Source organism: Esox lucius, chromosome 17 (assembly GCF_011004845.1).
Source record: "Esox lucius isolate fEsoLuc1 chromosome 17, fEsoLuc1.pri, whole genome shotgun sequence".
In the NCBI taxonomy this organism is placed as follows: Eukaryota; Metazoa; Chordata; class Actinopteri; order Esociformes; family Esocidae; genus Esox; species Esox lucius.
This window is the reverse complement of record NC_047585.1, coordinates 22,518,473-22,531,581: the sequence shown is the minus strand read 5'-3', so window position 1 is coordinate 22,531,581 and position 13,109 is coordinate 22,518,473. Positions and strand designations below refer to the sequence as shown.

General features: G+C 39.8%; 1 protein-coding gene across 3 annotated transcripts in view; it reads left to right on the top strand.

The window, feature by feature from the left end:
- Positions 1 to 13,109, top strand: part of LOC105017294 (plexin-A2) — a 63,718-nt gene that overhangs the window by 21,066 nt on the left and 29,543 nt on the right. For all 3 annotated transcript variants that reach the window (XM_020055344.3, XM_020055345.2, XM_020055346.2), the window contains exons 4-5: positions 6,878 to 7,012; positions 10,767 to 10,867. In XM_020055344.3, coding sequence (XP_019910903.2) covers positions 6,878 to 7,012; positions 10,767 to 10,867 — 236 coding nt within the window. The remainder of the gene's footprint in view (positions 1 to 6,877; positions 7,013 to 10,766; positions 10,868 to 13,109) is intronic.

Here is a 13,109-nt window from a genome sequence, read left to right as displayed (position 1 = left end):
CTCCTCTTCCATTATCCAAAATTGCCACGGAGAGGAGAAAGTGGGGCATGACAATGAATGCCGTCAGGAGATCAGTCAGGCTGCATGGCCATTAGATTGGGCAGGGTCAGCACTCTGGAAGGTAAGGGGGTGAGAAGGTCAAAGGAATAAACAACACTGTGATGGTCTAGGCTCTTTACATGCGGGACGTTACCAGTATCTAAATCATGCAGCTTTGACTAACAACCTTAGTTAGCTTGCATGTCCCCTAGCTGCCTTGGGGAATAGCTAGAGATTGTTAAATGAAAGAACCAACTCATCATAAAGCCTGTTTGTGTGTGAAAAACATGATGCAAGGCGTGACATTAAAATGATTTGTAGTTTAGGCTTTTTATGGCTTTAATGCTTATTTAATGCTTGATTCTTGATGACATAGACAGTCAAAGTGGTTAAAACAGACACACATATTCTAGTTATTACTAGTTATTCAAACCTACGTTTATACTTGCAGCAGGTTTTTAATAGTCTTTCCACTAGTTAGTGTTTTGTTGTGTATTTTATTGTACAGTAACATACCAAATTCCTTCTAATGTAAATGTGTCCACCTGCCTTTTACAACACATTATATGATCAGTAACCTGTCATACATTACCCTTGACTCTCATTGTACTATAACCAAGTCTTGATTACATTTGTGATACACACACAGCTCTGGAAAAAATCAAGAGACCACTGGAACTTTTTCTTTCCTTTCCAAAAAAGTTGAAAAGGAAAGTTTTGAGTGAGGAACAGAAGTGTTCAATTGCAGTAATTTTAACCCTTCTGTTCCTCACTCAAAACCTTCCTCTTCGACTTTTTTGGAAAGGAAAGGTGAATTGGTCCCTTAATTTTTTCTGAATCTGTACATGTGATTATATTGCTATAATGTGTTAAGACCATTTTTGGGAGTTCTGCTGTGTTTAATTTGAACGTAACAAAGGCCACATCATTCATCAAGATATTCAAATATCCAGCGGGTCAAAACATACAGATGAGTCGTGGGTACATGGCGACGGCAGAATCCACGTCAGCAAACTGACCGGGTTGACTTTGAATAGGGACAGCTAGGAGTGGTCAAGCCAGAGAGTCATGATGCATGGTCTCCAGCGCCCACTCATGAGATACGATTTCATCAAAAGAAGGTTCTTCTGAATGTTTGAAACAAACGGTTTAGGCTAAAATCACTAGTTACACTCAGTGGATTTGTAGGGACAAAGAAGTGTTTGAATTTAGATATCTGACGTCTCTGCAGCAAGAGTGGTGGGACATTTTTGCTATGTTCCAATTTCATTTGGGAGACATTGAAAATGCGAATTCATATTTGATTGTTTATTTCTGGGCTTACTACTTCACTGCCTCTCACTCCCTGACACTAGGAAGATTTAGTGTGTTAAACTTTGCTGCTTTAAGCTAGCTTTCCTATGCAGACACATAGCTTTTCTCTATGTCATGCTGTGAAAAGTTAAACTGAGGATCATGTTATGGCATTAATCTAGCTTGGGGGTCCAGGAAAGGAGTGAACAGAGTAAACAAGAACTAGAATACATAAAATACCATCATAGAGATTTTGAACATGCAAAAACATGATCTTTAATCAGGAAAAATGTGGGATCTGGAATCAGATAATAAACAGACTCTGTCTTCATTATATCTTTTTGAGAGTGAGGTCACACCAATTTACATCTATTAACTTATTTTGAGCTTTCCAAAGACAAAGCTTTAGAGAACACTGAGAAGAGATATTTGGTTATTAATATGTATAGTGGAGAATGTGAGATAATACTACGTGGACTGGGAAGGAATGTGTTTTAGAGGCTAAATTCAAGAGGGTTATTTAATGGCTGTTCACGAACTCAGAAATCCATGTTCCCTAACCTCCTATTCCTAAATCTGACCCATACCCTAACCTAAATAACCTAAACCTCAACAACCTAACCACTATGTTTCAACTTAACCTAACACTAATGCATAATAGTAAATGGTGCCCTAAACCTAACCTATAATCAACATTTTCCTAGTGGGAGCCTGCCAAAAAAACTTGATTCTTCAGGTTTTACTAACTTTCTCGTGACTTAGGGTCTCCACATGTACACATAGACCTGGACCAAACACGCACACACACACAAACACAGACACACACACAAACACACACACACACACACACATTTAAGCTGTTGTACAGCGATTAAGAAGATGAAGACCATATGAAAAAGCAGTCAGGGGTCTTTCTCCCTCAGTACTTTATTATGGGGTCCACAAAAACAAAGGGAAATAGAGGAGGAAAGGAACAAGAGAACAGAAAACAGGGCCCTGAAGGAGGACCCAAAACCCTTTAGGGGAGAAACAATGAGACCTTCTGTAGAGGAGTCTGTGGTTATTTCATAGAAATGTTGGTATGGGAAGCTTACCAACATACCAAGCTTACCGTCAGCCATTTGTCGAAACCCTCAGGGATCATTCAGCTGACTTCTTTACCTTTGGGCCAATAGTGATGCACATGAGGACATACAGATTATGTTTCTTGTCTGCACAGGAATACCAAGAGAATCCAACCAACGGCCTTGTTGTTTGCAGGTTCTTTGCTTGAAAGTGTTAAAATAATAAAAACCCAAAAAGACAATAATAATAACAGAACACAATACCCGTAGCAATACACTGCAGTAGAATTCACACAGAAGCATACACTAAATCAGAATGCATTCAGCCTGGTTGGTCATCTTGTTTGGTAATGACATTTACTTACATGTATCTTGTTCAGTGCAAAGCATCGGGTACTTCTCTATAAGAAGCAGTGATGTGCTGTGGAACTAATTAGAGTAGGGGTATGATATAGATGTTAACCTTTTTGGTTTTCAATAAATGCCTTTCCTTTTCTTTTGGCACTGCAGCACTATCCTGTCACTGAAGGCATGCACAGACACACTTGGTTTCCCAGCAGCATTCTGCTATAGTCATGATGGATATGGAGTTAATCAATGTCGTCCGCCCAGTCTGTCAGAATCTGCTCAAACACACAGTTACTCAACCCTGAAGGCTACCAGACATACTGACATTATGTAACAGTATTTTCATGTTATTGGGTTATGATTGGAAAATGCCTTAAATCTTGGATGCTAGTTTCTCTTTTGGCACACTATCTGCAGCAATGGAAATACAGAATGGATAATAGACTAAACCTGGAGGTTAGCTGATAAGAGTGCTTCCAGTCTATTATCTACGTATATGGCAGATTTTCCTTAACACACTTTGTCCTTGCTATTATTTTAGCATTAGTTGGATTGGGAGAACAACAAAATAAATGTTCCTACCAACCTTGAGAGAATTGGAAATCTCTGGAAATGTCTTACTGATCACAAAAATTTTAAACAAGTACATTTTAAAGAGATGTGATTCCAGGGCAGCTGCATATTAATTGGTTCAAGTCACAGCATGTTTAGCATCTACAAATGTACTTTAAATACATATATTTTATTTTGCTTTTTTTGTTGGACCGCGTAAGCAGAGATGGCTATTAAGAGCGAATCTCTCTTACTGAGTGAGTAAGTGTATGAGTGACTGACTTGTTACATAGCATAGTGGTTAGAGACGCGGACTGCCTTGCAGGTGACCGGTGTTTCCTTTTCTTTTTATTTCACATATTTCATTAAGAATTAGTTTTTTATATGGGCACTCAGATCTCATGGGTTCTTTAGGAAACCAATATCCTATGGGCAAAGTCTGCATGTACATGCGCAGACCAAATAAGGTAGATTAGTCTGTGTGCCAGAGATTAGAAGAGAGCATGACCTTAACGTGTTCCTCCAAATACTATCAATCAGGAATCATTATATGTTGCTGCTCAGACCATTAAAAAGTTCAGTTCTGTGGACCTAATGTGATTTTGTTGTGACCCCATTTTCGAATCAGCCGACAGTTTTTGGAAACGCTACATTAGGAGGCTGATTCCTCCAAGGTCACCATCATTATTGGTGGACCGTGGCCGTGACCCCACACTTAGAGGTGGTTGGTTTATGCAAAAAAACATTGCACACCTACAATACACTTGTACAACACTTGGATTGTACATCTGACTTGAACAGGAAAAATACAAGTACCCTGCATTTGTATATGTCCTCTGTTTGAAATATCGCATGCACATGAAATTGAGAATAAGTTTTCAATTATGTAGAATTAAAAAATTTGATTCAACATTCAAACAGTAATGAAAACAAAAAAAAAAGATTCTAACAGTGTAGTACAGTTTTTATTTACAGATACCTTCTATTTTACATGGTTAACTTAATGGGTACACATATTTTTTTATTGTAGCCACAAGCCATACTAAACACTTTTTGCCATGTACATTTCTTCTACTGCAAACTCAGGGTGAACTAGGACAGCTTCCAGACCCTGTGCATGTCAGCAGCTACAAGCGGTCTCATTATAAATCCATTTAAAATCTCCCGCTCTCATTACAAACTATAAGGCTTAAGAAGAGATTGAGTTGTAGTCATTTTAGATTATAAACAAATGTAAAACAACTGAAATCAAACCCTGGGCCAGTTTATAGGTCACTATTTCCTCAGGGCAACTTTATAATACCCTGCTAAATAATGCAGCCACAATACATCGTTGGGCAATTTTGGTTGTATTTCCGATCATTCCATGGTTTTTATTTATTAAATATGTTGTGGTAAATGTAATGTTAGCCTATTCCACATCATGCAGGATTGTGGGAATAAAAACCAAGGGCTTAGTCATAACTTTATATTGGGTGACAGGTTAAGGGGGCGACGGTGTCAACTCACTGGCGGACAGAGCTGGTTAAATTACAAACAAAGCAGGAAGAACATGGTTACGCTCTGGTTCTCCTTTTGAGAGAACCCCTTGACTGTGTTCCTAAATTACTGCATCTCTCGAGCTGCTCGCCAGGCTTTAGTTTCTTTGTCACGTTACGATTCTCCAGTAGGATTCTCCCATCTCAGTTCAAGATGGGTTTCTCTTCACTTCCCGTTATTATCTAGTGGGGAGCCCAGCCTGCAATAGAGGGTGCAGACTGGAAAGTGGGTGGGGGGTTGATTGATTGATGCAGTTTTGGTGCCCCGGGGATCCAATCATGTAATCAGTTTGTATTGATTTCTACTGTGTCTACTGATTGTACTGTTGTAGGTCTGCCTGTTGTTAGGTGCTTTGGCACGGAGTGAGATTTGCTACAGTCCAACGTCATTAAGGGGTTCTCATGTCAAATCCGTAATGTGTATTTCTGTGCCATATCTCATCTGAAAATGTATTGAATTTAAATGAATAATGTCTTTATTTTTTGTAATATTGTGTTAATTATGATGCAGTCTGGATCTTTTAAAGTGTTTGGGCTGGGTATGTAATACATATCTACACTCACCTAAAGGATTACTAGGAACACCTGTTAAATTTCTCATCAATGCAATTATCTAATCAACCAATCACATAGCTGTTGCTTCAATGCATTTAGGGGAGTGGTCCTGGTCAAGACAATCTCCTGAACTCCAAACTGAATGTCAGAATGGGAAAGAAAGGTGATTTAAGCAATTTTGAGCGTGGCATGGTTGTTGGTGCCAGACAGGCCGGTCTGAGTATTTCACAATCTGCACAGTTACTGGGATTTTCACGCACAACCATTTCTAGGGTTTACAAAGAATTGGTGTGAAAAGGGAAAAACATCCAGTATGCTGCAGTCCTGTGGGCGAAAATGCCTTGTTGATTCTAGAGGTCAGAGGAGAATAGGCTGACTGATTCAAGCTGATAGAAGAGCAACTTTGACTGAAATAACCACTCGTTACAACCGAGGTATGCAGCAAAGCATTTGTGAAGCCACAACACGCACAACCTTGAGGCGGATGGGCTACAACAGCAGAAGACCCCACCGAGTACCTCTCATCTCCACTACAAATAGAAAAAAGAGGCTACAATTTGCATGAGCTCACCAAAATTGGAAAGTTGAAGACTGGAAGAATGTTGCCTGGTCTGATGAGTCTGGATTTCTGTTGAGACATTCAGATGGTTGAGTCAGAATTTGGCGTAAACAGAATGAGAACATGGATCCATCATGCCTTGTTACCACTATGCAGGCTGGTGGTGGTGGTGTAATGGTGTGGGGGATGTTTTCTTGGCACACTTTAGGCCCTTAGTGCCAATTGGGCATTGTTTAAATGCCACGGCCTACCTGAGCATTGTTTCTGACCATGTCCATCCCTTTATGACCACCATGTACCCATCCTCTGATGGGTACTTCCAGCAGGATAATGCACCATGTCACAAAGCTCATTTCAAATTGGTTTCTTGAACATGACAATGAGTTCACTGTACTGAAATGGCCCACAGATTACACAAGACAAAGTACTTTGCTTTAAGCATTAATCTGGATATCTAATAAGGATATATTCTCTTGGATGTCAAAACCTTTTTGTTACTTAAGACTCAAGGTACATAAAGGACCAGTTTCAGATGGTTCACTGCTTTTTATAAAGCAATTCAGATGTCTCATAAGTGCAGTGTTTTTGTGTATTGACAAGGAAGGAGACACTACACAGAAGATAGGAAAATATAGATTCATTGTTTGTGTGGAAGAGGGCATCCATCCAAATGCTGGGTTTTGTTGAGCCCCCAAAAGGTGGTAGTTTGAAATTTAGAAAGAATCTTTAGTGTCTAATTTACTTGAAAACAAACCAGAAACCTCCGACCACAAGTAACAGCTTGAACTAATCCTGGAGTATAGACATTACATAGCCGACAGACAAAAATCCATGTGTTTGTTTGTTCGAAAGCATCAATATATTTAATTTTCAAGCATACAGATGTAACAGAGCAGGCCTACAGTGCTGTATTTGTGTCTGTCCTGTAGATCCGAGTGGATGGGCCTCCTGAGGGGGGTGTGCTATATGAAACCCTGACCGTGATGACAGATGGTAGACCGATTCTCCAAGACATGGCCTTCTCTCTGGACTACAACTCTCTCTACGTCATGTCTGACAGTCAGGTGAGGAATCTCCCATTCCCATTCAAATAATAAGCCTGTTTCTTATGAACAGAATGGATGTACACATGTGCTGAATGAACACCTGCCGAGTAGAGTGCATCTACTACTATTGAGTTGCGTGGTTGTTCCAACTAGCTGTCCTAAAACACAGGCACTAAGTTTTAGTTGCTATTGACAAGAGAATCTGCTAAAGAACTAAAACATGAAATGTAAATGTATGGGTTCAAGATGGACGATTCACAGGGACATTATTTTGAGAGAAATGTGCATGATATCACAATGTTATCATTGGAATCTAACTAGTGAAAATGTATTGAAAATATCTTGTGCTCTCCTTAATACATTAAGGTTTTATATTTTTCATTCTTCTCTCATAATATATGTACACTCAGTGTGAGTAATGTGTAAGATATACAGGGCATGTTCTGAAAGATGGACAGTTGATCTAATTATTCACTCATGTGCACCAACTAACATGATTCTCACACAGTATGCCAGACACATCCCACAGAAAACCATTTCATTTGCTAACTGTACATCCATAAACATCCCTAGGAATCTGTTACACTTATACTGTATGTCAACACACATCCCATAGAAATTAATTGACTTGATCATGTATCTTCTAATCTAAGTCCCCCCAGGGCCTGTAATATATTTTTATACAGATCCCCTAAAAAACACAAGACACTTTCTAGTTTGTGAATGTGGTGGTACTCTCCATTTTGGCCATCATCACAGCCGCTAGCGGCGCAGTTGTTGTTGGCTGTTATCCTCTGGACTCATTGGAGATAAGAGGAAACAGTGGTAATCACTTTCAACTTCCATCAAGTGATTGTTCTGGCACAGTCACATGGCACTGTGTAATGGGATTCCATTTCAGTGCAGCCAAAGCCCCACTATCACTCTCTACAATCTCTTGCCTGCTGACTGTTGGAATGTATTTTTAAAACTAAACTAAAAGACAAGCAGACAGAGGGTTTGGGCAATAAAGTCGGTGGTTCAAGGTGTCTACAAATAATCTAGTTGTCTGGTGGTAGAAATTAATTTTTCTGTTTGAAATTTGGGAAGGGCACAGGCAATGTACTGAAGTGTCTCTTAATACAGCGAAAGGAAGCACTTTCTGGAGTGTGATAGACTGGAACTGGAAGAGACAGGACATCAGTTATTGATGCGACCTGGTTGTTAAAGGAGACAAAAGTGCTCCCTTCTAGAAGATACTTTTCCCATCAAATGCAACCATGTAACTTATGGCAATGCATTCACTCTCTTGTAATATTGGAACCATACAATCCTCTTGCAGATTTTGTCTAAGAGTCATGGGTGGTGTAAAAGCCCTCCATCCTCATTCTGTCATTCCAATCAGGCCTTCCTAGCCATTTTGCAGACTAATTCCAGGAGGAGAGCAGCTTGCTGGGGTGCTCTTTCACATTTCCTCCTTTTCCAGGCGATTCCACAATATGGGGATATTTTGATTTCTCTGAGCCAAACAATAGAGAAATGATGTGGAATGAGGAGCGAGGCACAGACAGATTTGGCTGAGATCAGGCAACCCTTTCTGAATAACAATGAGCCTCTCTGTCTCCTGCTGTGTGAGGTACCGCACGCAGGCCAAGCATGATGAAGCAGAGTGGAAAGGAACAATGTGTGTGGAAGTAGTTTTAGAACCTTTATTTAATTAAATGTATCTTACTATTCCAAAGAGCTTCATAGTTTAATAATTGTTCTGGAGGTGGATTAGTTATTGAAACGTCTATCCCTGCTTTTCTGTTGCAGTTGTTCTACCTAGCTTCTTAAAATGTCTGCATTAACTGTAGGTCTCCCTGGTTGAGAGTGCCTACTAAATCATGTTAAGTATTGACTAGACAAACTCTCCATTGACTTGTAATTGTCAGTCTGCAGCCATGGTTTTGAAGCTGTACCTTATCAAAGGGCATTTAATTACAATTACTAATATATATGAGTGTGAATACAACCTTGTAGGACCTCGATGGAGGGCAGGGTGCGGCTGGCCACCCTTTCTATGGAGCATTACATTTGTTGCAGTTTACCTCACAGCAGTTACATGCAAGACCCAAACCAATGCTTTTCCAGGTAGAATAAATATTGTTGGTAAATTGCATTTTCAGCCTGGCCACAAACCACTACAGGGATACTTGTCAAATATCAGGTATCAAAGGTGCATTTTAACAGCTTTTCATGTGGCAAGGGTCTATATGATCTAATAATCCATAATGCTGGGCACAGATAAACATGGTCAATACAAAATATGAAAGAGTAGCTTGAACTCACAAGCCTGTTTTGTAAGTCTATAGGTTTTTCTCTCAGACCCTGTTACTTTTCTTCTTAGCGAATAATTAGCTGGTTGTTAAGCTTCATCAAGTTAGTCGCACGGTGTGGATTGGAATCTCATGGTGACCTATGTGGTATATTTCTCTGCTATTTGTTGAGCGTGGAATAGTCTGACTTTGTGTGAGCTTCTTTTGACAGGAAGGTCAGTCTCTGTCCACGTTTCCCACTGATTCTCCACAGACCTATTGTTCTCCCTGTCAGAGGGTCAACTGCTAAGAAAACAACAGGTCAGAGATGAGGGGAGAAGAAATTCTATGCATGTCCATCAGTGCCCTCTGTCTGTTCTTCCACCCACCTTCACCCAGCAGACCCATGAGTCCCATGGTTGATGGATATACTCAATGGAAATTCCCTTTTACCAGTTGAAATTCATTGATAGTGAATTATTGTGATGCACAGCCTTGCCTGCCTGCTCAGGTAAAATCTAATGGGCAAATACGTTTAGAAATAGTTTAGAAGAGGCTAAACTGAATTAGGCTCTTTGGAATTCGTAACCCATACTAAAATGATTTTGCTAATGGAATGCAGTGAGCATGTTCTGAACTTGTAGAAACAGAAACTTTTTTTTTTTTTTGTCGGGAGCGACAGACGTTTCGCCAAACCAGACGAGAAACCTCTCTGTGCAGCTGAGATGTACTAATCCATAATCCAGTCTTCTCATTTCAATCTTACATCTCAGTTAGCAGACATTCTTATACAGATCAACTTACAGTAATACTCTTAATTTGTGATTGTTTATATTAGGCAATTGTTCGCATGGTTTGTAAAGGAGGAGAATAATAAAGTCTAAAATAGAAAATGGCAAAGCTTCAACCTGTTTGTGTATGCACAGGCTGGCGCAGCCCACTCAAAAGCAGCATCTGTCTCAACGACTAATGGAGAGTGCATGCTTTGCCAGGCAGCCACACAGAGATGTGGTTTGTGTGTGTGTGTGTGTGTGTGTGTGTGTGTGTGTGTGTGTGTGTGTGTGTGTGTGTGTGTGTGTGTGTGTGTGTGTGTGTGTGTGTGTGTGTGTGTGTGTGTGTGTGATTTTGTCAGTAGGCTGATCCAGACAGTGTGTACACCCATGGGGATCAGTCTTGTACTTGCTGTGCTTTACTCCTTTTTCAGTCAATTTGTCAGAGCTACTTCTGCTGTTAAACCTACCACAATCAATGAACTGATTCCATCTGATTACACAGACTAGCAGCTTACTACCAGGCTTTTCTCCAGTTCCTTAAATCATGTTCTCTAAACTGTTTTTCATGGGTCAGCTCAACAAGGAATGCACTATTTCATACTGTCACACAAAGTTATGAAGCAATATAAAGCAATGCTTTACATTAAGTGTAAATGACGTGCTGCTAAATTCTATTTGCATGTTCATTTCTGAGTATCTAAGCCTTCTTGTGTTGTATTATAGGTGACAAAGGTCCCAGTTGAGGCTTGTGAGCAGTATGGGACCTGTGGAGAGTGCCTGAGCTCTGGGGATCCTCATTGTGGCTGGTGTGTCCTGATCAACATGTAAGTTCATTACCACACTACTCTCAAACAGCACAATGGTGATGCTGTAGAATAACATCATTTTTCTAACCGATGGAATATTCAGCCCTCTGTAGGGTAATTGTTGAAGATTGTTTTGTTTTGTTTTTGCACTTTACTCTAAGTTTGGATTTAAACTCAAACAATTAATGTGTGGGAGTATAGCTTTCTCCGTTTTTATTTGAGGTTAATTGTGGTTTCATCATTTAGAAATGATTTATTTTTTTATAGATAGGGATCCTACTTAAGGGCACTTAAAATATTGGAAGAGATAAATATGATGTCCAATTTATGCATTTATGTTTAGTATTTGACATGCAAAACTGCCTGAAGTCTATGATCCTGGGACCCACCAGATGCTGGGTATCTTCCCTGGGGATGCTCTGCCAGGCTTGTACTGAAACCTTCATCACTTCCTATTTATTTTATGCCTTAAATATTATCTTCAGTTTATTAAAGGTATGTGCAACTGGATTTAAATCTGGAGGATAACTTGGTCAGTTAAGGACATTTGACTTTTTGCTCACGAAAAACATCCTATACTATGACAGTATTTATAATGTTGTCTTAATGCTGCCATCCAAGACGTTTGGAAGCATTTTCTTGGACATTAGTTCTGTATGCTTGACTAAACAATAGTTATGTAGAACTATTACTAATATACCATAATAAATACTTTATTACCTACCTGAATATATCCAATTAAGTCCATTCTTAACAATTCATGTACAATTTGAGATTATGACCATGTTTTGTCAGAACAACTCCACCCCAGGTGTGATATAGTCATTTTCTCTAAGCACATCTCAGCAAGCCATTCTGATTCTTCTTGGACTGCTTGCTGAACCTGGACGTTTTGCTGGTACACAAACACTTGAGGGGACTGCATTTCCCAGCTTGCAACCACGGATGAGTTTTGCAGGCTAACAGCCTACAACAAGGAGTGACAATGTATCGCTGTCACAATACTTAATGAGGGAAATTAAAATGGGAAAAGGAATACTGAACCGATCCAAAACAAAATGGCACAATTGAGCTCACAGATACAGTACAGACAGACTCTCTGTCAATGTTTGTATGGTGGGACAAAAATAACTGAGATAATGGGTACAAACTACAGTAGAGATGGGATTACAGAGAGTAGACAGAGTAACCAACAGGACTGCTCCAGCCTCTAGGCTTATCTTTTACATCTTAATTATCTGACCGGCAGGTTAGTTTACGTAATAGAACAGGACAGAGTAGAAGGGATTTAGAAGATTAAAACCCAGCCAGTGTTTTTGCAAATGTACTGAAACAGTTTTAAAGGGTTTAGCAGTGCACTAATAGAAGGCATTTCAGCAATCTCTATGATCATCATTATCTAAATAGCAGCTCTTAAAGAGCACTCTCTATGTTATCACACTTCACTGGCAAAACAGAACAGATTTCTCCTAATTACTGTATTCCTAATTTGTTTTCATTAGTTCAGTTTCTACTGTAATTACACTTGAGTGCATGTTACCTCCTTAAGCTACCACTCACTGTCTAGCCACTAAGGATGTAATGAAAAGACATCTTTAATTGCCAGGTTTTGATGCTGAGCGTAGGGGACAAAACCGTTTTCATATGTTCTGGAAATCTGAATCTTGCAATATCCTATCCCAAACTAACATGCTGCTCTCTGAGGATGATGCTACATTGAGTCACTGTAGGTATACTGTATATGCCCACCTTAAGCACCCATATATATATTGGAGTGTGTGTCTTGTTAATGTCTAGAGGCTAGGACAGGAAAACAAACATCTATCTGTTATAATATGGAGGTGGAGATGAAATAACGGGGAATGAAAGGGTGAATAGAGAGTTCCGAGGCTCTTCAAATGATGACGGGCCAATACGTTAGTGTCTATTCTCCCTGTGGATACAGTGTATCAAGGAGTAGTCAGGAACCACGGCCATCATTGGGATTCCATTCTACATTTATTGTCTTGTAATTACAGTTGAGGTGTCTTCGTGCTTTGAAGGCTCTCGTGAGACATCACCCTCCGCAACATGTGAGGGTCCATTAAGCAACGTCTCATCCCACAGTGGGCATTACACATGTTGAATAAAGATGCACTCCATTGTTAGCTCCTTGTCAAGAGGAAGCCTGATCACTGAGAGATGCAACCCTGAGAGCCTCATTCTGTCGAGTGCTATTTTATGTGGTTTGAGTGTCTACACCTGCACGTTTCAAGATACC